At 44.8% G+C, this 26,250-nt stretch overlaps 1 protein-coding gene across 3 annotated transcripts in view; it reads left to right on the forward strand.

Moving 5' to 3' along the window:
• PTPN2 (protein tyrosine phosphatase non-receptor type 2) overlaps positions 1-26,250 on the forward strand; it is a 51,939-nt gene that overhangs the window by 15,625 nt on the left and 10,064 nt on the right. For all 3 annotated transcript variants that reach the window (XM_090039632.1, XM_090039633.1, XM_090039634.1), the window contains 4 exons: positions 1,946-2,044; positions 4,367-4,504; positions 11,912-12,121; positions 16,032-16,190. In XM_090039632.1, the coding sequence (XP_089895758.1) occupies positions 1,946-2,044; positions 4,367-4,504; positions 11,912-12,121; positions 16,032-16,190 (606 nt within the window). The remainder of the gene's footprint in view (positions 1-1,945; positions 2,045-4,366; positions 4,505-11,911; positions 12,122-16,031; positions 16,191-26,250) is intronic.

The following is a 26,250-nucleotide window of genomic DNA, read 5'->3' on the forward strand; positions in this document are numbered from 1 at the left end:
TAATGCAAGTCTTGTAAATTTCTTACATCATGTTTGCTAACTAGTACTTGTAAGAATAGAGCATCTGGAACTTGGCTGGACTCTCAGGAAAATCAGTAGTGCATCTGTGTACTTTGGCATTATATTGGAAGGCTTCTTTGCAATGAACAAAAATATCTGAAAAATGTGAAAATATAAATTCTGCAAAATTTAAGAAAAAATCCTAATTTCCAGTCACTGTTCTAGGGCAGATCATTTGAATCTTAATTCATTTTAAAACATTTATTTGCCTAGAAATAGGGGAACTGAAAATGGCCACTCCTTTAAAGTAAGGTTTGTTTAACATCCCTTTATTTACTAGCTTCCACCTAGTATAACTTTTTAAATATGGATTAGGCATTCTTTAAAAAAAAAAAAAAAAAAAAAAAAGGCACAATGAATGGATGCATACAGAGGTCTCATTCACTTGTGCTCAATAAAACAAAGCTTAATATACAAAATCCAGAGATTTTTAAATCTTTATGATTGTCACATTTTTGAATGATCAAAGCCATGGCTCTATAAGATGAACTGTTGCAACTAAAATGAACCCCTTAAGTTTTGAGAAACAATTTTAAAAACTAATACCAGATCTGCTGGGATGCATCATATTGTGCCAGCAGTTGTTTGTTTGAAAATAGAATTTTCTGTCATTTACATCTTCCCATATTGTATTCCGTTAATTACACTGTAGCCCTTTTCAGTTATAGTATCTCAGTATACATTAACTTTTAAACTGGTTTTGTAATTCGTAGATTCATAGAAGTAGGGTTGGAAGGGACCTTGTAGATCAACAAGTCCGACCCCCTGTCCTGGGCAGGAGAGAAAACCGGGCTCAAATGACCCCAGTCAGGTGGACATCAAGCCTCCTCTTAAAGACCCCCAGGGTAGGAGCCATCACCACTTCCCTTGGAAGTTGGTTCCAGATCCTAGCCACCGTAACTGTGAAGTAGTGCCTTCAGATGTCTAGTCTAAACCTGCTCTCTAACAATTTGTGGCCATTATTCCTTGTTACCCTGGGGGGCAGTAGGAGGAACAGGGTCTCTCCCAAACCCTGATGGTCCCCCCCTAGTGAGTTTATAGATGGTCACCAGGTCCCCCCTCAGCCTTCTCTTGCAAAGGTTGAACAGGTTAAGGTCCCGTAGCCTCTCTTCGTAGGGTCTGCCCTGCTGTCCCTGGATCATGCAGGTAGCTCTCCTCTGAACCCTCTCAACGTTTTCCACATCCTTCCTGAAGTGTGGTGCCCAGAACTGAATGCAGTACTCCAGCTGCGGCCTGACCAGTGTCGCGTAGAGGGGGAGGATCACCTCTTTGGCCCTGCTTGAGATGCACCTGTGGATGCATGACAAGGTCAGGTTAGCTCTGCCAACCGTGATCTCACGTTGTCGGCCCATGTTCATTTTGGAGTCAGTAATGACTCCAAGATCTCTTTCTGTCACCATACTCTCAAGAAGGGAGTTTCCCAGCTTATAAGTGTGCTGTTGGTTCCTACTGCCCAAGTGCAGCACCCTGCACTTGTCTGTATTGAAACCCATCCTATTTTTGTTAGCCTACCCCTGTTACCTGTTCAGGTCCTGCTGTAATCTGTCCTTCCCTACTAGTGTGCCCACCTTGCCCCAAATCTTGGTATCATCAGAAAATTTAAACAGGCTGCTTTTTACCCCATTGTCCAAGTCACTGATAAAGGAATTGAACAACTTCAAGAGAGTCATGATGACAACGACAACAATGAAGTACATTTTGTGGTAGGCTAGCTGACAGGAAAAAATCTATTAGGTACTCCCAAGTATACAAACACTGGATGTTGATATTTTACGTGAATAACATTTTTGCTGTTTCTTCTTTAATCTTCTGTCTTACAAGACTGTCGGATAAGAATTTAATTGACTCTTGATCATTTTCCCTGCCTTTTTTCTTTATTGCCCAGGGTCCACTTCCTAATACTTGTTGTCATTTTTGGCTAATGGTATGGCAACAAAAGACCAAAGCAGTTGTTATGCTAAACAGAATTGTTGAAAAAGATTCGGTAAGTAATATTAGCTACGTACTACAAATTATACGTAGATTGCCTAATTTTAACCCTGTCAAACCACATATAATTAGGATGTTATAACTGCTTTTGCCAGTAATCAGAATGCCCTGATACAAAGAGCTGATGCATTCTTGCCTCTGGCATACACTCTAGTTGATAGTGGCTTAAATAATTTAGAAATGCTCATCTTGTAAAGTGTATTGTCACACTTGAATATTCATGACAACAGGAGTACTTCAGTAGTTTTACAAGTGGGAGGAAAATGAGGTGATTTTGTTTGAAAAGTTAGGGGGTAGAAGACAATTTACAGACTTTCTTCTAGTTGAATATTAATAATGTTTAGAGGTTTACATAATGAGAACTATGGAACTAAAATTCGGCTCAGCGGGCACAGTGTTCTGCAAGTAGTACATATCCAGAAAGATGAGAGAAACGTTCTGACAAAAAAGAGTGTGAAACCAGAACTAAGAGAGGAGGTGTTAAAGGTTAGAGGTGTTCCAGGATGAAACATAGAAGGTAGAAAATTACTTTCAGTTTAGTTGTGTTTAGATAACTTTTGGTATTTTTTTTCAAAATCTAACAATAGAACTGTTTTGCTTTGTTAATAATTTAAGTAGATAGGTGTTGACAGTGCAACATTGACTTTATGCTACTAGCCATAGGCAAATTAGTCTGTTTTCACTTCCTTACATCAGTGAATGTTTAGAGTACCTAAATCACTTGATGCATGGCCTTTTGCCAGCATACTCACTCCATTGGATGCACGCAGATATTTTAGGTATGATTTGTGAGCTATTACAATAAAGGTCACTTGTTCAGAAGAGAAATCTGATAATTCAAAAACAGAAAGTTTTGATGTACTGGAGTTTGTCGGCCCAGATTTGCATTCATTTGTATGAAATTCCGTTGACTTCCAGGAACAAACCCCATTGTCCCTGAAGTGAGTGAGCACTGAAGATTCTTATAAACTGTATTTGGATTTAAAAGCCTTGAGGTTAAGACAACACAACAGATGGTGAAATGTAAATAGAAAGTAATGCTCCGTGGCAAAAAATAATAGTAATCTTTTCATGTGCTGCGTGATTGCTGAACTCAAGGATTTTCAGAGGAGGAAAGTGTTGGGATAACTCGTTAAAGATGGGTGTCCATTCTAAAGAAGTAGTAGAAACAAATGCATCTTGAGATGCAACCAGGGACTATAATAGAACTGAAGAAAGGGCAAGAAAATGTGGGGTGGGGGGACTAAAACTAGAGAGTATACGAGTATTTGCAATGACAAGTTTGTAAAAACAAGGCTTTGTAACCAAGAATCAAAATGATCAAGGGTCTAGTTAAAAACATTTCTCTGTAGTGTACATGGTAAGTCTGTACAGCCTCTTGGGGAACTCTCAGAATGGAATGAGGAATTGGATATGTACAGGATATAGCTATATATAAGGGAAAATAATATTTCATTAAAGTGTTTAGTTACCTTGTGGAATTCATTGTCCTTGGGACCATGCTGTGGTTGTATTTTAAAAAACTGGATAATTTTAACTATTTCATCATGTAGCTTAAGTATTCACAGAGGAAGAATACCCTTCAGAGTATAGCCTTCCTGCAGTAATCAGAAACTTCATCTCTACCCTAGATAACCTGTTGTCTACCTGAGACAGTTTTAAAACATTGTGTATTGACTGCTGTCCAACAGCAGGTTGAGGAAACTAGTAAATAAATAGAATCTTTGAACTTGTCTAATGATGCAGTAGACAATTTTATAATTGCTGAGGATACAAGCATAAGGTTGGACTGGTTTATGAACTAGAAAGAACTTTTCTAGTGGTTGGAGAAAAATGGGAAAGATAAGAAAATAAGGGCTTGATTCTACTCCCCTACCCCCCTTTGCAATTGAATAGTTAATTGTGCAAAGTAGGTGTAAAACATTTGCTGATTCAGAATGGTAGCAAATAATGTCCTTTGCATTGATATAGATCACTGTAGTGTGCTCAGTAGCTGAGAATTGAGTCCCAAATGCATTGTTTATACAGTTATCAACTCTCTGGAAATTTGTTTGAGGTTTTTCATTTATACTTGCATTTATATATTTTTCCTAATGTGTTGAAATGAGAATAAAGCTTTTAGTGATACGTTGCAACTACATGAATATTAGATAAAGACCGATGAAGATCATTAACTAAATTTTTTTTTAAGCTTAAAATATGTTAAATCTGTGTTAAAACAAGAGGTTTCCCAGTAGGTTGTTTGTGATCTGCCACATTTAATTTTTGTCACTTATCTCAGTGAGCACCTGCTTACATATTTCATTTTATAACGTAGGTAAAATGTGCACAGTACTGGCCAACAAAAGAAGAGGAAGTCATGATGTTCAAGGAAACAGGATTTCGTGTGAGACTAGTATCTGAAGACATCAAATCCTATTACACCGTACATCTACTTCAATTAGAAAATATCAGTGTAAGCTTTTTCTCCATACATGTGTACTGAATATTCATAGGACTAAATATGTGATGTAAAATGTATTTTAAAAATCTTACGAACTTGCACTTCCTGGTTTGACTATTACATAATAATTACAAAATTTATTTGACTTTTAATGTATACTGAATGAACACGGCATACAAATGTCCAGGTAAGTGTGTGTGTGATTAACTGGACTTTAGATGCAGAATGCAGTGAGTCAGGTCAGGGCTCCATTTACCGGGTAGAGCTACTTGCAGCCTCCCTGCTGTGAACCACCTGGCCTCTGTGGTAGGTGGCAGGGGCTGGCCCAGAGCCAGGGCCAGTTGTGCCAGGTGGCCAGGAAGCTGCAAGCAACTGCATCAGGTCCACGGAACCCTGGCCTGGCTTGTCAGTAGTGGGTACATGTGTGCTTCGGGGCAGATGGTGGGGAAGGGGTTGGGGTGTGGTGCCACAAGAAGGATCGGGCCCCTACTGCTTCCCCACCCTAATCCCTAAGGTGTGCATGCACGCCCGCCATTGGCAACGAGCTGGGTCAGAGTTCTGCAGACCCCCCAGTAGAGCAACTTGCAGTCATGGCTGGGTGGCAGTGAGCCAGTGGTGGGTGAGGGGCTTTCCCTTCACTGCCTCACTGCTGCCACCTGGTGGAGAATGAGTGAGTACAGGTGCCCTGATAAAAGCATGTTATCAGTTAACCATTTAACTGATCACCAGGGATGCTCGTTTTCCATGATAAAAAATCACAAATTCTCTCATAAAATTGCAAATTTTCTGATTTACAAATCCCAAAATCCATGGTTAAAATTAAATGCCCCCCACAGCCTTGCTGGAGGGGACCCCCAGCTTCCAGGGTTATGGGGCCAGGGACCTGGGTCTGCAGCCCCCTGCCCCCAGTGGAAGGCAGTGGCTGCTACAGCTGGAGCATGAGCTGGCTCCCCCCTGCTGCAGGCTTGGGCCGGGCCAGCTCTCAGTGGCAGTGTGCACTCCTGGGGGACAAGGGAGACCTGTGCCCCCCAGATCTGTGGGGCATGGGGGTAGGGCAGATGTGCACTGCCCCCATGCACACAGAGGAAGTGTGGCCAGGGCACCACAGAGCTTACAGCAGCAGGCAGCTTTTGTGTGTGGCCCTGCTGTGTCCTGCCATGCTAGTTGCACATGTTGCATTCTGGAGAGCCTGGGGGGGCAGCAGGGTGGGGAGCACAGCATTTGCAACCCAGGGTTTGCAGCTGGCCAGGCCCTCTGGCCAGGAGGGGGTTTGCAGCCTGCCTACTCCCAGCCAGCATGTTTGGCTGGCTGGAAACCACTGAGTGGCTGGGTTGAGGGAGTAGGGAGGTTTGCAGCTGGCCAGGAGCAGCAGTGGTTTCCAGCCAGCTGAGCACTCTGGCAGGGAGTAAGGAGGCTGCAAACTCCCTCCTGGCCGGAGTGCTTGGCTGACTGCAAACCTCCCTGCCCCCCCAAGCCCCACTTAGAGCTCACTCTTCTTGCTGCAGGTAAGTGTGGGTGTCAGTCATGCCCTGCCCTTCCCCTCTCCCATCCCCTCCAGGCAGGGTTGAGGTTTTCCCCACCCCTTTTGCAAACAGCATGTGGAGGCTGGAATTCTGCCAGCCTGCAGAGCTCTTTGCAAAAGGGGAAATCCATGGGTTTCTCTTCTAAAAGGGAAAATCCGTGTTTTCCTTGATTTTAAAAATGGGAAATCCATTGTTTTCTCTTTTTTTTCTGTGGGAAACGGGAAAACCAGGATCCCTGCTGATCACATTAGGGGAGTTTAAACAGGTACTTTAATTAATCAGTATTTACATCCCTAACTTGGAATTGAAGGTTGTCAAACATTATTTCTTCAGCAAAATGTTGACATTTCTGGTTAATGTTAACCGTCTCTATGGTAGCCATTAAGAGATCCTTGAGACGAATAGAAAGTATGCTAATTTGAAAGCTCCACAAATTGCTTATCAATGTTATGAATATTGGCATGTTATTCCCTGGATCACTGGGCAAAGGCAAAACAAGAAAATGTTAAAATCTTGGGTTCTGTTGTCATCTTGGTTCGTTTTGAAGCATAGAATAAATCAGTAAAATGAGTTTGAGATGTAAATGCCTCTGTGCTTTTTAAAAGGCTCTAGCAGGTACAGTTACTGACATGTATATTTTACATACATTCTGTTACTATTTCTTCACAATTTTTTTTTTAAAGTATGTTAATTGTAGAAATTAATTGCTTCCTGTAACCACTGAGGTTTTATAGAACAGCTAATAAACTCTGGAAGTCTGGTTTTTTTTTTCTTCTTCTTAAAATATGCTGCCAGCGTAACATACTATACTCTGTTAAATTACTTAATCTCAACAGTAATACTACAAAATGCAAATATGAGGTTTTGCAGGAATATTATGGCGCACATAAATTAGTACATTTTATGCAAGATTTTGTCAGTTAGTTGATAGTCCAACATAATACATTTAGTAAGAAACATGGTCTAGATCTTAATTGTGTGTAAAAGATGCCCAAGAACAAGATTTACACTCTGAAGTCCATACCCAAACACAGGAGTGGCCACCTGCAGTATGCATGCCATGAGTGGCATGTAGTAGATTGGGAGGGAACAAGGAACACAATAGCACAATAGTGACAGAAAGCAGAAGAGCCTATCAGGCAGGGGAATGGGATTGGAGTGGCACTCAGAGGAGGTGAGGCTTACCTTCTGGCACAAGCTGCCAAAAATCCACTATTTTAACCTCGTGTTTCCATAAGAACAGTGAAAAGTAGACTTGTTTTGCTTCTGGTACTGCAACAGTGCACATCTTTGGAGGATTATAACAAGGGGTCTATTTCATAGTACTATATTGCTGGAGAAGTGAAAACTTCTGGATGTGCCTGGGTTTTATAGAGAGCAAACAAATATAATCCTTGGGCAAGTCTGAATCATGACACTTGACAACTTAACTTACTTGTTTTGTTCCACGTAAATGTTTGCATTTGCCTTTGGCTAGTGTTTTACAATAAGATTTGGAGAAGAGAGAGTTTGATGTTATCTTTAAAAAAAAGATTACACAACTTATTCATTTTTTGCCTGCATGTGCTGTTTTTTGGAATACTGGAATACAGAAATCTGATACTTCCTTTCTACCAGTACTTTTACTGTATCCTCTGTCCCCCGTCTTCCTGGTTTTTATACCTATGTTAAAGTTGACTAACACTTCCCAGTCTAGAATTTTGCTTTCATTTGTTTGTACATCTGCCTTTTTTAAATTGTTTAAACTGAAACTTTCCATGTTGGGTAGTCAGGTTCAGGTTCCTTCTGACTGCTTCAGGTTGAATTATTTAGGGAAACTTATGCAGAATTCAGCCATTTCACAGGGTTTTTTTTTCCTAATCTTCTATCTTTACTGTGTTTAAAAATTCTTAATTGTTCCATTGAGAAATTTTAGTGCTGCCAGTTCTTGAAGTAAAGGTTTGAAATCTGGCATGGAGCTTGGTGTTTATGGCAGGGATGTGCCTTTTGACGCTGTAAAAACACCCTAATTTGGCCAAGTTAAGGACCAGCTGTGCACATGCATGGAGTTAGTTCACAGTTCATCAGCTAAATTCCCTAAAGACTGTGTCTATGCTATTCATGTTTCTAAGGCTCCCTCCACGTGCAGGTAAAGGTGTGATTGGATCTAATGCATGATCCACACAATCACGTCTTCTGCCACGCCACAATTTTGGCAGGAGATGAAATTATGGGATTGTGCGTTAGAGCCAATCATGCTTTATTGCTGGCTCAGGGGGAGCCCAGTTCTGCACTGGCAAGAAGCAGGCTCCCACAGCTAGGAGCCCGCTTTGCTAAGAAGGCTTCCAGCTGCAGGAGCCATACTCAACCAGGACCGACAGCTGCCCAACTGCTGGTGTTCCTGGTTCCAAGTGCCTGTGAAGTGCAGCCTGAGCCGACAGAGACAGAGACAGAGACAGAGACAGAGACAGAGACAGAGACAGAGACAGAGACAGAGACAGAGACAGAGACAGAGACAGAGACAGAGACAGAGACAGAGACAGAGACAGAGACAGAGACAGAGACAGAGACAGAGACAGAGACAGAGACAGAGACAGAGACAGAACCCCTGAGCCTTGGCGATTTCTGCAGCTGTGCTCTCCAGGGCTTGAGGCTTGTATGGAGTTCCCATTAAAGCAACTTTATAGCTGTTGGAGCTTTTTATTATGTAACAGCACTTGGCATGTATATCTGGTCTTAAGGTAATTGTGTAATTAACCAGTTAATTGTGTAATACCTGTGAAGTGTAGAGGGGGTTAATTAGTTTTTCCAACTGCTGTGGGCTGCTGTAGTGTGAGCACCAGGACTGAGAGCAGGAAGGAGCTCTTGTCCTGCTCCTCCTGCTGGTATTCAGACAACCTGGAAAAAAATAATAGCCCTACTCGCACAGAGGGCCAAGAGCTGGGAAAGAACTAGATTGGGGCAGGAGATGCGGGGGGCCGGAGGGATGACGGACGGGTACTAGTGGAGAAGAAGTTGGGAGTGTCTGACTAAAGAGTCTGAGGAGTGGGAAAGACTAAGATTAATGAGAAGTGTGGGTGGCAGAAGACTGGAATTAGGAACTCAGGAATGTGGAAACTGAGCTGCTGAGGAGGAAGGGGAAAGAGTTGAGATGTAATGGGAAGGGAAGGGGAGTGGAAGAGACACCATTCTGTTCTTCTGTTTTTCAGATGTCTTAAAAACCCAGCAGTAAAATGTACTTTCATTCCTTCCACTGCTGGTTTTTATCATTGCTGTCACACTGTTAATCTGTTATTGCTGTCTTCTCATGGATTAGATGTTTCAGCCCCATTAGCAGTGTAGATCAATGTGACTGAACCTGATCCACTTTTTTTTCCTTTGTTTGTTTGTTTTTAAATAATCCTAGAAAACAATTACCTTGCAACTGTATTTTTCGTGTCCAAGCACTCAAGTTTTAGCTAAGCCAAAATGAAGCATTTGGTCATTTTCCTTCTGTGGTTGTAGATTGCAGGTGGTAATACTAAATTAAGATTTTAACACCAAACTTTTTCTGGTTAATTTTAATCACTGTTGTAAGGGTAGCTCCAGTAAAACTTTTGTGAAGAATGTGTAGTCCTTTCTTAATGTCAGTCTGAACTTAACAGATCATTTGGCAGAGTATTATATGGACAAGCAGAACTCCTAACATGATTATCTGGTGGCACTGTTTAAGGTTTTCTGTTTTATGGCTCAGTTTATCCCACTGAATCTCTTTTCACCTCTGCATTATCATTGTGTAACTGTTTAATGCCCTTGAGGCCCAATCCTTAAACCTTCAGCTTCTTTCAGGATTAGGTCTATGTTACTCACTGAATTGTCCAATTTAAATGTGCCCCACACTTCCAAAATATTGCTGATTTTTATTCTTTTTTTTTTTAAAGAATGCTGCACATCCTATTTTTTAATTGTATAGAAAAGTAATAGTTTTCATAGTTTGGGTAACATGGTATAAATAGAAAATGGTGGGTGTAATGCACAAAATCTGGTTTAAAATTGTGCTTCAGGCAGTCATAAAGAGAATCTTGATGTGTTTCCACGAAGGGAATGTTTACTGCAGGCTGCTAAATCATAGTAGTGTAAGACTGATGTTATTTATCAAATGCATATTTAGGGATTGGATGCCATGTGTGACTGGCTTGTGTCTTGCCAGTCCGTTGTCCAGCCTTCAGTGAGACTTTCTGTGAGCAAAGCAAGACTTGGGCACGTTGTTGCTGGCCTGGAGCCCTGGATTGTCCTTCTGCCCTGAATATGACAATATCACTAGTCCCTTTGAAACAACAAAATATATTCCCTGTACACATCAAGATGGATTTACACCAGGATGAACAAAATGGCAGATCCAGTGGATAGCCAGACTGTATTTCCCAGCTGCCCTTGCCTGCATCTGCAGGCAGTTACCATGGAGACCCCAGTAGCGGTGGTGCTGTGGCATCATGAGGCTGGGGTTTCCATGGAGATGGGCCCCAGCTGTACTGGTAGGGTGGGAAGGTGCTCAAGGGCTGGGATTTTGCAGTGGTGACAGCATAGTCTAGCCAGGGCACAGCCACGATCTGCTGCCTGCATGCCCCTACCTGAGGCATGTGGGCAGTAGATTGCAGCTCTGGACCACGCTGTAACCGCTATGAGATCCCAGCTCTGGAGCAGTTTCCCACCCAGCTGCGCATCCTGCCAACACTGCTGGGGCCCATCTCCATGGAAACCCTGGCCCCATGCTGTCATGACCCTGCTGTTCCTGGGGTCTCCATGGAAACCAGCTGCAGTTATGTGGGCAGGGGCTACTGGGAAATCGAGTTTGCCTGATCCTGTTTATGGGCTGGACTTTGCTCACCCCTCATCTAAACCATAGAGACAAAGATGAAACATTAAACATATATTTTTCCTTTTGAGAGCTAGAGCTGGATATTAACCAAGGACAAAAGACAAGGCAGTAACTGGACAGAACTTCAGTACACTTGTAGCAACTATTGAAGAATGACAAATGTGAACTGAATGGCTGTTTTTAACCAGCAACGTTTTGTAGATCAGCCCTTCATAGCCACTCATAAGTAACTGACCAATAGACAAACATTTGTATGTTCTCTTTCCATTTTGCAGATTTCTTTTCCTAGTGACTGGAAGATGAAAATGATTAGCTTCTATGGACCAATACATTTGTTTGTTAAATCTTATTTTTACTATTTATTTTATGGAGACTAGGTAGATGTACCAAAAATTGTTCTGTTAAAATAAGATGTTGATAAAACTAAGTAAACTTGAGTGTATCAGATAGTTTAAAAAACCAAAAGAAAGCAAACTGATATTGAGAGATCTCAGTGAAATCAAGGAAGTATCCTAGTCTCATAAGCATCCATGATCAAGCTGCTTTTAAATTTAATTTAAATTTTAAATAAAATTTAAAGATCCCAGCAGCTGCTAGAATTTTAACTACAATGTTGCTTGCATGTACTGTGAGCAGAAGTATTTAGCAAGGTGCTTAAAATGGTGGCAGCAGCCTGTGGCCTTGTCTATACTCATGCTGCTGCTACTATCAGTTGAATTATGAAAGGTAGGAAAAGAGAGGTATTTTTAGAGAAAAAAACTAAACTAAACCAGAAGAGGTTGGGGCTTGGAGATTTCAGTAGCTGTCTTCACTGTCTCTTGAAACAGAAAAGCAAATAGATTTATGACTGCCACATTGGATACTAACTTCCTGGTGTTGGTTAGGATCTAAGGATGCAAATATCTAACAATCTAATAAAAATGTCTATACCAAACTGAAAGATTTACAGAAATGCTGAGTAACTCCTGGCCTGTATAAGTAGATGAGTCACAGGAGAACAGTTAGGCAAACGTGAAAAGAGCCTTCTTCTGTATAATTTTACTATTTTTTCATTTTCAGAGTGGCGAGTCCAGGATGATAACTCACTTTCATTATACTACATGGCCAGATTTTGGAGTCCCCGAGTCCCCAGCTTCATTCCTCAACTTCTTGTTTAAAGTTAGAGAATCTGGGTCATTGAATCCTGAACATGGACCTGCCGTAATTCACTGTAGTGCAGGTATTGGACGTTCTGGCACATTTTCATTGGTAGACACGTGTCTTGTCCTGGTAAGTGTTTGGGGTGGTTTTGTTTTATTGGGTTTTTTTAAATTTACACTTGTGGGTTTTTTGAGACTGACAGAGATCTTACACAAATATTTGCGGAAGTAAATTGGGACCTGCTGTAAACTATGTTACTACTTCATCTTTAGAGTGCTTTAAAAATATTTATCTGCAGCTACCCATAATGTAAGTTGGGAGGCCAGCTTGTGACATGGGTGCCACAAGTGGCAGCCTCTGTGTGTTGCACATGGCAGATTGAGGAGGGGACAGGCAACACAGTGGTAGATAGGAACCTGATCTAATGCTGATCTAAAAACAGCATTAGATTAGGGAGGGTACACAGGGCAGGAAGCAGAAAGCAAAGCAACCAGTTGGTTCAGGGAGAGGGACTCAGGTGGGGCTAATTTTGTTGTACACCTACCGGAAAGATTGGCTGCCACTGTAGCGCTTAAATTATATGCAAAATGTGGCAAAGGAACCGGAACAAATAAGATCAGGGATTCAAAGAAAGCTGCTTAAAGCTAGGCTTCTAAATCCATGTTGATATTTTGGATAAGGTAAAAACTCAGAAGTTCTGAGTTGTGTTCTTGAATTATTGGATTTTTTTTATGTCTGTCAATTTTTTTTCAGGAATTTGTGACTTTTATAACTTTTTTGCTGTTCCAGTTAAAATATATATATTTCTGATTTTATTACAGAACTTACAGGAAACATCAGAGTTGGTTGTTGGGTATTTTTGTTTGCTTTTTTGTTTGTTTTTACTTGCACCCAAACCCACACCAACATGCCTTGAAGCTTGCTTTGTTCTTTTAAGGCTTCTATAACTCAAGTGAAAGTTTAAGCATTGCTATAAAACTGAAAACTTTGAGAGAATTCCCTGTAACTAATGCAAAGCATCATTTATAAACCAGACTACTGTTCCTTATCTGTTGGGAAGGAATGACTTTTAAAAGGATATAATTAGTTCAATTACTGGTTAATTGGTTCAGTAACTGGTTAACATTTAAATAATTATTTGAAGACCATTGCAATGTATATTAGGGATTTTTTGGGCCGATACTGATGGCTGATTTTTAATGAGTCGTATTGGCCTATACCAGTCTGATTCCGATATGCAGCCCTGCAGCGTGGAGAGTGGTGTCAGGCTGGTAAGTCTGTTGTGGGGGATGGTAAGGGAGGGAAAGGGGCTGGGGCAGGTGCTGCCCAGCGTGGGCAGAGTGGGGCACGGTACAGAGTTGTGGCTTGTCTGCAGGGGCAGCTCCTGCTGCTATGCACACCCAGGAGGGCACGGGGGGGGCTGCCCCCCAGATCTGCCTGGGGGAGGGCAGGCTGCTGCTGTGGGCTGGGGCCAGCAGCTTCATCGGGCTCTTTCTGGCAGGGGGCTGGGCTGGGCTGTGCTGTGCTTGCTGCATTTGGTGGCGGTGCTGGGAGGGAGCTATGGTGAATTTTGGGGTGGCTGCAGTTTCCCTGCCAAACCCTCCCTCCCAGCTCTGCTACCTGCCCCAAGCACAGCCCTGACTTAGCTCCCCCATCTGGAAGAGCCAGCACTGCCCCAGCCTGCAGCAGCAGCCCACCCTGCCCTGTGCACAGATCTGGGGCCCAGGCGGCCCCCTGGACAAACTGTGACTCCATCCTGTTCCCTGCCCTGCCCCAGCTGGGCAGCACCTGCCAGTGCTGCTGTTGCCTGCCCAGAGCGCAGCACAGCCCAGCCTAGCCCAGCCCCCCACTGGGAAGGGCCCAGCCCGCAGTAGCAGTCTGCCTGTACCCGTTGCATAGATCTGGGGTCACAGGCCCCCCATGCTCTCCCAGGGTGCACATAGTGGTGGGAGGTGCCCTGCTCTGCCTCACTCCCTCCCCCACTGCTGGGGCCTTGATCTACCCCACTTCCCTTGCTTGCAGTGGCAGCCCCACCTTCTGCCCATGCACAGATCCAGGGACACAATGGGGCCTTGATCTGCCCACCATGCATCCCCTGGACAAGCAGTTTGTGGCTTCATCCCACACCTCGCCCCAGCTGAGCAGTGCCTGTCCCTGCCCTGCTCCCTCCCTCACCGCAGGGTCTCTATCTGCCCCCCCCTTTAAAAAGAAGAAAAAAATATAAAGGGGTACACGAGTTGAAACTGAGACGGAAGGGGTACACTTGTTTAAAAAAAAAAAGTTGAAAATTCCTGAATACCATGTAGGATTGGAAGTAAATTTCCTATTTTTCTGCTTCCAATTTGGTACTGAAAGATTTATTACCCTAAACATAGTCATAAATATGGATTATTTGGGGGGGGGGGGGAAGATGTTTACCTAATAAGATTTTAAAAACCATATATCCATTATATATACTGCTTGGTTTTAAATTAGAATTTTGCATTTTTTTGTGAAAATTGCAAGATTTAAGTGATTTTTTTTTTTTCTTTTCTTTTTCTTTTTCTTCCACAAAAAAGCTACTATTTGCAGTGCAATTCCACAATACAGCCACTTGCTGGGCCATATTCTGGCATTTCATTGCAACGAGATGGAGCCGGGGCGGCATCTGCAGCACTGTATAGTGCCCAGTCCTTCTCCGCCCCAGCCAGCAGCAGCAGTGGTGCATTGCTGGGTGGGGCTAGGTGGACAGTGGGAGGGAAGTGATCAGCACTGCCTCAGCAGGGTACCTGCATACGGAGTGGGGGTAGCAGTGAGCAAGTCTGATGGGCAGCAGGCCCCCCTGCATGTGAGCGATGCCATCCACGCTCCAGGCCCTTTTGCCTGCCTCGCAACTCTTTGTTGGTTGCGGGTATTGGCAACCCACTGCCAGCAAGTTTGGCCAGGCTGGGGTCTGCCAGGAGCTGGGTGTGCTGCAAGGTAAGTCCTCTTCCCACCCTCCACTACCCCCCCAGTAGCCAGGTGGGTTCCTTCTATCCCATCCAGTGAAGGGGCTCTGTGCCCCATGGGGAGATTTGCAGTATTCTTCCCCTTCCTGCTAGATACTGGAGCCAGGCTCAGCCGTCCAGATGGTCCTAAACCTGCTCCCTCAGCCAATCAGGGGGCATTGGTGGGGAGGGGAAGGAGGCATGATCTGCACGCAAAAATGGCAGCCCCTGCCACAATTGGACCACTAGTGAGCTGGGACTGCAATTTTAAACCAGCCCCTAATAATATATATACACTTTTTCCATGGCAGTGAATGTAGGTTGATACAAAGACCTCTTGCAACACTGTTATGAAACTGAGACTACAGACAAACGTGTTATTCTGGAATAAATCGTGTCAGATTACCTTGTGTTAACTGCTCCATAGTAACTGCCCTTGTGCTCATGCTAATCCCACCAGCAAGTGTAAATTAATAAAGGGTAGCTTATCATTCAGTGAAAGGGGGATATTGGACAACTTAGCTTCTTCTGACTGCATGAGATGAGTATATGCATCAGCAGTGGCTGTGGAGTTGCTGATGCCTCTTTACTTCATGACAACTAGTTTGCCTGTTCTCTAAGAAACAACACAAGAAATGAACAAAAACAACCCAAAAAAAAAAAAAAAGGTGAAATCAAACATTGTTTTAGATGCTTAGTTTAAGTAAAATGGACCCTTGGAATAATTGTGATGAGGAATATGGAGAGATTCACAGAGTTCTTCCAGAAAGCAGTTTTTAAAAGTCGGCATTATCAGATCTTGCAGTTTTACTTTGAGTCATTTTATTATTTGGTATACTTCTTAAAATTTCAGCTACTGACTGATTTAAAAGAACTGACAGTGTACCTTTTTGTTTCTGAGTAGAACTCATGATGAATAATTTGGGAAACCTGTTTTCAGTTGTTTGTTTTTTTGGGAATAACTGAAGAATGCAGCATGAGGTTGAATGTACATATTTTATGATTTATGTACTGTCCTTTTTGCCTTTCATCTGTGAAACTCTTAGTATAATTTTAATCCATTTTCATTACAGATGGAAAAAAAGGATCCCTTTTGTGTAGACATAAAGAAAGTATTATTAGACATGAGGAAATATCGAATGGGGCTTATTCAGACACCTGACCAATTAAGGTTTTCGTATATGGCTGTAATAGAAGGAACAAAATTTATAATGGGAGATTCAACTATACAGGTAAATGTTCAGAATAAAATGAGTTGACTTTTTAAAATCCATTTTTAAATGTTAAAAGATCAATTGATTTTTTGTATAGCTTGAAACCATGTCATTTCTGTTTTTGGTTGAGCAGTTGAATGTCTTTTAACCTAGATTAAAGAGCAGGCAGTTATTTTGGGTGGAAGGCCACTTACTGAGTTTTGGCAAGCTGTTCAGGGCCATGTGGGCAGCCCCGCTGCTTGAAAGGTGCCCTGGCCCCTGGTTGCTATCTTGGGACCCACCCCTAACTTCTGACCTTTGCCACCAGAAGTCCTTCCCCTTCCTCCTGAAAGTATTCCTTTGGGAAAGAGGGTTTGCCATCTTGGGGGGTGGGGGGGAAAGGAAACAAATTACATTTAAAAAATCAAACATTCATAATATATTTTAATTTAATTAAAAATATATATATTTGTCTTGATTTTGTGTGCATTTGTGCTGTATATGCAGAAGTGATTACATATGGGTGTTTGTGGGTGTATGTTGATGTGGGCATGTAGTGCAGAGTGGCTGGCAGGCAGGCAGGAAAGTGGGGAAAGCAGTGAGGGGGAGTGGAAGCAAGTGGGGCCTGCGCGAAAGTCCTGGGGCCAGTGCCAGTGGGGCCCAGAGTGGGGTGGCAGAAGCATGGGGTGTGGGCTGGCCGGGATCTGTGGAGCCAAGCTGGGCTGCGCCAGCAGGGAGAGTGGGGCGCTGACCCAGCTCCATAGAGCCCCTGCTGGCCAGGACCCCATGCTCCTGCTGCCCTGCTCTGGGCTCCACTGGCACTGGCCCTGGGACACGGGCATGGGCCCAGTGCTCCCGCCCAGCTGCTGCTGGCTCCTGCATGCCCGCTCACTCCCAGTGCCCCCTCCCCCAGCCCGGGGGTACAGGCAGCAAGAAGAGCGCAGCCCCGACCCCACACACTCCATGCTTGCCCATCTGGAGTGAGCAGCAGCAGCAGGGAATGAACTGGTGCTCAGCACTGGGGGAAAGCACCCTGCTCCCCTCCCCCACTCTGTGATTGGCACTTCCTGCTGCAGCTACTCGCAGCCTGTGCGGGGCTGTCTTGTCTCTCTGCCATGTCACCACTGCCCATGAGGTACAGAGCAGACACAGGCAGTACTTTTTTCCCTCATGCTGAGCACCAGTTCATTCCCTACTGCTGCTGCTGGCTTGGGCCCTGTGCCACCTCCAGGCTTGCCTGTTGGGGCGGAGCAGCAGCAGTAGCTTAGCAGTAGCCAGTAGCAGTAGCTGGGCAGAAACTGCTGCTCAGCACAGAGGAAAGTGGCCCACCTGCTCACTGCCAGCAGGCAGTGTTTGCTGTGGCTGCCCACCCAGAGCTCGTGCTGCTCTACGCTGTGGGGTAGCTAGTAGCTAGAGTCGGAAGGGACCTAGGTAGATCATCTAGTCCGACCCCCTGCCTTAGCAGGAAAGAGCATCGGGGTCAGATGACCCCGGCAAGGTGCTCATCTAACTTCCTTTTAAAAATCCCCAGGCTAGGAGCCTGCACCACTTCCCCTGGAAGCTGGTTCCAGGCCCTAGCCACCCTGACTGTGAAGTAGCGCCTCCTAATATCTAATCTAAACTTACCCTCCGCCAGTTTGTGACCGTTATTCCTGGTCACTCCTGGCAGCGCACGGGGGAACAGGGACTCCCCCAATACCTGCTGATCCCCCCTGACCAGTTTGTAGCAGGCCACAAGGTCCCCCCTTAGCCTTCTCTTGTGGAGGCTAAACAGGTTCAGGTCCCGTAGCCTATCCTCATAAGGCCTGCCCTGCTGACCCCTGATCATACGAGTGGCCCTCCTCTGAACTCTTTCCATATTGTCCACGTCCCTCTTGAAGTGTGGCGCCCAGAACTGGACGCAGTACTCCAGCTGCGGCCTGACCAGTGCCGCATAGAGGGGGAGGATCACCTCCCTGGACCTGCTCGAGATGCATCTGTGGATGCATGACAGGGTACGATTGGCCTTCTTGACTGCCTCCCCACACTGCCGGCCCATGTTCATCGTGGAGTCAATGACGACTCCAAGATCCTTTTCCGTCTCCGTGCTGGCAAGAGGGGAGTTCCCCAACCTGTAAGTGTGGTGCCGGTTCTTCCTCCCCATGTGCAACACCTTGCACTTATCAGTGTTAAACCCCATCCTATTCTCATCCGCCCACCGTTGCAACCTGTCAAGGTCAGCTTGTAGCCTATTGCACCCTTCTAGTGCACCCACATCCCCCCACATCTTAGTGTCATCAGCAAACTTGAACAGGGTGCTTTCTACCCCCTCATCCAAGTCACTGATGAAGATGTTGAACAGTGCAGGCCCGAGGACCGAGCCCTGCGGAACCCCACTGCCCACTTCACTACTACTTCACTGCTGCCTCTGTGCTCCCCTGTGGCTGCTTCACATGGCTACTGCTGCTGCACTGAGCAGCACAGAGGAAGGGGTGAAGCATCTGCACTGCAGCCTAGGGCGGTGCAAGCTCTGGGGAGGCATCCACAGCAAACCCTGCCCAGTGGCAGCGAGCAGGGGAGCTGCTTTTCTCCATGCTGAGCAGCAGTCTCTGCTCAGATGCTGCTGCTGCTGCTGCTGCTGCTGCTGCTCAGCCCTGACAGGTGAGCCCAGAGCTGGTGTGGGGCTCAAGTTAGCAGTGGCAGCAGGGAGCAAACTGGTGCTCAGCATGGGGGAAGCGGCTGCTCCCCTTCCCCATGGCCTGCGTCCCATGCTGCAGCCTCTCAAGAGTCCACGCGAGGTGCCTGTGCCTGCTCTCTGTTGCCTCTGTTGTGTGGAGCTGCCTGTGCCTGCTCTCTGTTGTCACGCAGTGGAGAGGCAGGACAGCCTCACATGGGCTGCGAGTGGCTGGAGCAGGAAGCACTGTCCATGAGGAGAAGGGGGCAGCCTTTCTCTTGTGCTGAGCACCATTCCCGCCGCCACTGTTCAGCCCAGATGGGGTTGGGGCTGCACACCCGTCCCCACCTGTATTGTGGGGCTGGACTGGGGGGCACTGGGAGTGATCAGGTGCACAGGAGCCAGCAGCAGATGGGTAGGAGCGTGGGGCCCATGCTGGTGTCCAAGGGCTACCACCAGTGGGGCCCACTGCAGGGCAGGAGGAGCATGGGGTCCTGGCCAGCAGGCTCTGGAGCTGGGTCAGCTTCCTTTCCTCTCTGCCAAGGAAACCTAGCCCACACCCTGTACTCTTACCACCCTGCTCTGGGCTCCACTGGCGCTGGCCCTATGCTCCTGCACGCCACTTGTTTCCACCCGCCTGCAGGGCTGGACCGTGGGGCTCAGTAGGAGCTGGCCTGGCCCCAAGGACTGGGGTGATCCCCTGCTTCACCCCAATTCTTACCTGAATTTCTCATGCTGACACAGCCATGAACAGCCCCTGCTAGGCAGGGGCTTCTGGCTGGTAGAGGACAGGGCTGGGTGGGCCCTGCCATTACAGGAGCCTGCCATGGCTTTCCCTGGGTCCTACTGCCCCTGGCTCTTGTCATCTTTGACAGGAGTCAAGGGCAGATAAATATTTATTTTCTAAAATTTTTTTTAGGGGCCTGCAGTCTGGATAGAATGGCCTGGCAGGGTAGATGCAGCCTGCGGGCCATATTTTGCCCACCCCTGACCTAGATGTAAAAAATGTACTGGCTACAGGGGCTGGTCAGTCTGCCAAATGTATGTAACAATGCACAAGCATAATTTCTTTCTTTTTTTTTTTTCTTTAAATACCAACATGACGAATCTGTCTTCAGCATTTATTTAAAAACAATCCTGCACCCTCAGACTCCCTGGCCCCCATTTCTTCCTCATGCAGCAGCTTCTGCCACCTGCTTCCTTCTGCCCCCCTACCATTATCCTTGCTGTGGCCCCACTGAGCCCTAGCCCAGCCCTGTGGCACTGGTGGTGACAGCACCTGCATCTGGGTCTCTGAGCCAGGGCTGTAGATGCCATGCTGCTGCCACTGCTACCGGGCCAGGCTGGGGTTCTGTTCCATGTCCCAGGCTGGAGCAGGGCCGGATCCTGCCAGAGCAGAGCAAGGGAAAATGGCAGGGAGGGCAGGGCAAGTGGGAGGAGTCTGAGGGACGCAGGCATGGAGGCAGAGGCTGTAGGGGAGGGAGTGGGGGAGTCTGAGGCTGCAGAAGGGGTCAGGAGTTAAGTTGCTTGACATCTCCCATCCCCCACTGTCTGCCCCCTGCCACTGCTTGCCTTGCAGTAGCAGTGGAGGGGGATGAATTCAAGACAGCCTTCCAGTCATTAGATTCTATACATGGAAAATTGTAACAAATGTATATGTATTTCATGTATAGAATCTAGCTACTGTGTGGGGATCCCTTAAATTAAAGGTCATCTGGGATTCAGTTCAATATGCTAGTTTTTCAGATGTTCCTCACTGACCTGGGTTATCCACAGGAAATTAATTCTTATCCTGGTCCACTTAGCGGAATTCATAAGAGCAGTTTTTTGGGTCAAGGTTAGCCAGAGGTTTTTTTCTGTGACAAAGGTTTTATATCATCTGGGTTAGTTTTGTATCCTAACAACAGTAAAGATGTAAGGAATGTCTCAAGCATGTGTCCTTCTTTGCCTCTATAACTCAAGGTTTCATCTCAGGCTTTTCCAAGGATGACCAAAGTCAATCAACTGAATAAAGGTGCTAGATATCCTATTATCTTAACATCAGTGGATGGATATACAAAATGCATTTGGAGCAGCTTTCTGCTACAGTCTACCAAAACACTGTATGTCTGGAAAAGAGGCTGAGTTGCTCATCTGGATAGCTGTCAGACCCAAAGCCTGTGGCCCTCATCAGGATGAGGGGTATATGCAAATTATAGAGGAGCTGAGAAGTAATATGAGTTGTGTGAAGATCATTCCAACCTCTTTTGAAAGGCACAACTCCTTAGGTCTTATCAAACTGTACTGTAGCTATGTATTGCATAATACAGGTGAGGAAAAATAGATTTCATAGACATTAGGGCTGGAAGGGACCTTAGAAGATCATCGAGTCCAGCCCCCTGCCCCAGGGGCAGGAAGTCAGCTGGGGTCATAGGATCCCAGCAAGAAAAACATCCAGGTTTCTCTTGAAGGCATTTGAAGTAGGTGCTTAAACCACCTCCAGCAGCAGGCCATTTTGGACCTTGTGGGCTCAGACAGTAAAGGAGTTCTTCTTTACGTCCAGGCTGCAGTGGTCTTGCAGGAGTTCATAAGCATTTGACCTTGTAATCCTTTGGGGTGCTCTGTTGAACAAACATTTCCCCAGGTCCTGGTGAAAACCCTTTAAAACTTATAGGTGACCATCAGGTCGCCCCTGAGCCTGCGCTTTCCCAGGCTGAAAAGTCCCATGACACTCAGCCTCTGAAGTCTGTTTTCCTGACCTCTGATCATGCGTGTGGCTCTTCTCTGGACTCTCTCAAGCTTCTCCACATCCTTTTTGAATTGTGGAGCCCAAAACTGGATGCACTACTCCAGCTGTGGCCTCACCAAGGCCGGGTACAATGGGAGAATGACATCCTGTTTTTGCTTGAGAACCACCTATGGATGCAAGCCAGTGTTTTGCTTGCTTTACTGGCTGCAGCATCACATTGCAGGCTCATGATTATCTTGTGGTCAATCCTGACCCCCAAGTTCATTTCATCCATAGTGCTAGTCAGCATAGCACTGCCAAGCCTATAGACATGCTGCAGGTTTTTCCTCCCAAGGTGGAGAACCTTTCATTTTTCAGTATTAAACACTATCAGGCTCTCATTTGCCCATTTACTGAGCCTGTCAAGGTCAGCCTGGATTACCCCCTTGTCCTTGGGTGTGGATGCTTTACCCCAGAGTTTGGTATCATTGGCGAACTTGGCCAGTCTGCTTCTGACTCCAATGTCAACATCATTAATTAAGAGGTTGAACAAAATGGGTCCAAGGACAGAGCCTTGAGGGACACCACTGGTCACAGGGCACCATGACGGTTGACTTGCATCAACCACCACCCTCTGGGTCCGACCACGGAGCCAATTCCCCAACCAGTGGATCATGGTGGACCCAAGGCCGCAGTTAGCCAGTTTTGCCAAAAGGTGCTCATGGGATACCAGATCAAAGGCTTTTTTGAAGTCGACATATATGACATCAGTCTCTTCCCCCTTGTCCAGGTGATGGGTCACCTGGTCATAAAAGGAAATGAGATTGGTCAAGCACGACCTACCTGCAACAAACCCATGTTGGCATTGGCCAGTCCATTAAAAATGGCCTCCTTGATGACTTTTTCTAAGACCTTCCCAAGGATAGAGGTCAGGCTGATGGGCCTGTAGTTTGCCAGATCCACTTTCCTCCCTTTCTTGAAGATAGGCACCACATTGGCCTTCTTCCAATCTTCGGGCACTTCACCAGAGCACCAGGAGCTTTCAAAGATCCGTGCTAGGGGCTGAGCTATGATGCTAGCCAGCTCCTTGAGTACTCTCTGGTGTAAATTGTCAGGGCCGGCTTTAATAAGATCAGAGCGCCTTTTAAGAACCTATTTATTTTAAGAACCTATTTAATAGGAACCAGTGTTTTCAGAATAGTCAACAGCATAATGATGCAAGTGCCAGGAGCATTCAGCAAATAGCAGACCACCTAAGCAGGAGGAACAGTAGGGAATAAGAAAGGCATAGTTGGACTAAAAAGGGATCAGTCTCAGGCACATCAACTGTAGTTCTTTAACCTTCTGCATCCCTTGAATAAACCTTTATTTTTTCTATAATTTCTTCTAGATTTGCTTTAAAAAGTCATGACGTAGTCTTTTTAGTCTCTGCTTCTGATCATATAGATTAGTGGTTCTCAACCTTTTTAGACATGAGGCATCCATCATTAGACTCAGGGCACCCTTTGAAAAATGATAGCTCTTTTTTGACTGACAGAATGAATAGAGCAGTTCTTCTGTTGCAAAGAACTCAAAGACTGTAACAGCTCAACATTTTTTGGCATTATGGATTCCTGTTTTGAAATTTCTGGATTTATTTTGTGAATTGTGTAGATTTTGTGGATCTTTCTCCTACCCAACTGCACTGCTTTTGTGCAATACCTTGTGGTATGCTTAAAAGTCACCCTGATTGAGAATCGCTGGTATAGATGGATGTTAATTCATTGACAACAGTGGACAGCAGTTCCTCTGTGGAAGTCCAGAATATTTTCTCTTCTCTTGGAGTAGAAGAATCCTTTCTTGATGTACATGTTATGTAAAATGGAAGTATATCCTTTGTATTCTGAGTGTCAGGTTTGCCCATTGGAATTCTTTAGCTACTAGTATTTTAAAAAAAAACCCAAAACTCCACCTGCACATTTAGCATCAAAATCTGAATCTTGCCTGCTTGTCTAGTGTTAGGCGTGATTTTCACACCTAGCTATTCAGATTCTTGAACGGTTTGTTACTGTTTTTCCATGTCAAAAAAATATCCTTAGAAGTTGAACTTTATGCTTGCCGTATTTAGCCATTTGATCCGTAAATCTGTTTTAATCCATTTCATGTTGTGTTTGTTCATTTAAAATGGCATTCTTAGTATCCTGTGAAATGAGAATCAGGATTCGATTGCTGATGCTTTTTACATAACTTTTTGTCTCAGAATCACTGACACATCCCTCAGAATTTATTTCTAAAAAATATAGCTTTCACCATGTTTGTGATATAAATCTTCCATTGTCTGTCTGCTTGGGGGTGGAAAAAAAATCTGGATGTATGAGAAGTGTCTTGTAACCATCATAGGAGAAGGCGATTTTGCATGTCTTCAAGCTTGATTACCTTCATAAGAAGAATCAGAGTTCAAGCTACTTCCACAGAAAAGCATGTTGAGGAAAATGTCAGAATGTATTGGAACTGCTGCCTATGAGACTAAGTCAACTTTTTTTTAGAATGAGATTTCCTGTTATATCAGAGCTTAGCCAGCCACAGCAGCATGCATTAGCAGAATTCTTAAAGCTAGTATTTGCAAAGTAACTACCTGCTGTACTATATTCATACATTTACCAGGCACTCTCCCTCGATACTGGGCTACAGCTCCAATGTGCAGTTTGGTCCAGCAGTTCTGCAGGCATTGTTTCAATATGTTTTCTAGCACACCCTTCTTGAAGACTTATTGCTTGGCTAGTCATCAAAAATGAGACTGGCTTCCAGCCTCTTTTAAGTAACTGATTTTTTTCACCTTGAAGGATGCACTGATGCATGGATCCTATGACTTACCTTCTTTTGCTGTAGCTCAAGAGTCATTTTATCAAAATCTTGGCATCAAAGGAACTGATTGACATTAAAGGACTCTTCTCTTTCTGCATTTGGGAAAGGGGGTAACATGAGAGTATGTAGGCTATATGAGCAGCAGCAACAGAGATTGCTACGCGTAAGATTCCACTCTTCTGTGCAAGGGGGCAGGCATATGGACCACAAACAAGGGATCCATACATACATACATATTATCTCAATGAATCTGGCGCTGTAAGGTCAGAAAACATTCTTTGTCTTCCCGTAGGTATGTTTGAAGACTACAGTTATAGAGTTTATAAGGAACCTTTTTAAATAATTCAGACACAGAAAATAGGCATTATTCATACATAATGAATAAGTATCTTCATAATCTGAAGATTTTAGTGAAGGTGAAATGATTCTGAAAGCAAGAAAATGTTTTCTTCAATCTTTCTCCCAGTCACAGCATCTTGGACCAGCCTGTCACCAGTACCTCGTTTCTATTGCTAAATCCCTATTCAGTTACGCTTCCTGTGGCTCACTTTTTCTTCATTCTTTCTGCTAAATTGATTCTACATGGAATTCACTGTAAAGCAGGGGTATCAAACTTTTGTCGGGTCCCATGGGCCAGATGAATGGTGCAAGGCTGGCATGTCAGATCTAGCACATGTGGGGCAAGCCAGTACGTACTGTATTCAGTACATGAGTCAACAGCAAGACTCATGGGCAGCTGTGGGTTGCATCTCTAATGCCCCTGCTGTAAAGTAATTGACTGCTTTTTCTATGTCATGCTTATCTATCTTCAAATTCATCTTTGTGGAGTGAGACTTAGTTTTGTTGTAGGTTCAGGAAATACCAGAATTGTCCTATCTTTGAGGGGAGGAGGAGAATAGTATAATTTAAAAAATGAGAATTGTTGGCTCAAGAACTGAAAGCCTGACCCTCTTGACGTCTGTAAGAGTTCTGGCAGTATCTGGAGAGGGGCCAGGATTTTGCTCACCGTATTCTATCACTGAAAGTCCCACGGTTTTGATAGTGAAGAAGAATGTGATAGTACAAGATCAAATGGAGATACTGGAACTAGTTAAGAGCTGATTCTTATCTATACTCTCGGCTTCTTAAAAGGAGATCAGTGTTATCAGGTTCACCAGAAGGGAACTGTGTAGTTTCCTATTCACCACCTTTATGGCTGTCAGCAACTTGGGAGAGGTCAAGATGTTCTTGTTGCTAAATCCCAAGGGATTAAATTGCCTTATATAGGAAGATTCGTTCTTCAACAGCCTGCAGCAGATTACCAGAGTAATTTGAATGTTTATTCCTGTACATTGACTATTTAGGTTTAACTGTTGCATTATTGATTCTTGCTTTTGAATGTTAGAGAGAAATTAGTCTAAATGGTCATCTGTGTAATCGGATTCTATTTAATCATCTATTTAACGCAGAAAAGGACTTGGGGCTTGCAGTGGACAATAAACTGGATACATTGGCAGTGTGCCCTTGTTGCCAAGAAGGCTAACAGCATTCTGGGCTGCATTAGTAGGAGTGTTGCCAGCAAATTGAGGGAAGTAATTATTCCCCTCTACTTGGCACTTGGGCACTAGTGAAGCCATATCTGGAGTACTGTGTTCAGTTTGGGCCCCTTACTAAAAGGATGTGGAGAAGTTGGAGAGAGTCCAGCAGAGCAGCAAAAATAGTTAGGGAGCTGGGGCACACAACTTTTGGGCAGAGGCAGAGAGAATTAGGCTCATTTAGCCTGAAGAAGAGAAGACTGAGGGGGGATTTGATAGCAGCCTTTTAACTACTTGAGGGATGGTTCCAAAGAGGATGGAGCCAGACCAGGGCTGGGCAATTATTTTGACCCATGGTCCACATAAGGAGTTTTGGGGGGC

This window comes from Crocodylus siamensis, chromosome 3 (genome assembly GCF_052110815.1).
Source record: "Crocodylus siamensis isolate JL-2025a chromosome 3, ASM5211081v1, whole genome shotgun sequence".
Taxonomy (NCBI): domain Eukaryota; kingdom Metazoa; phylum Chordata; order Crocodylia; family Crocodylidae; genus Crocodylus; species Crocodylus siamensis.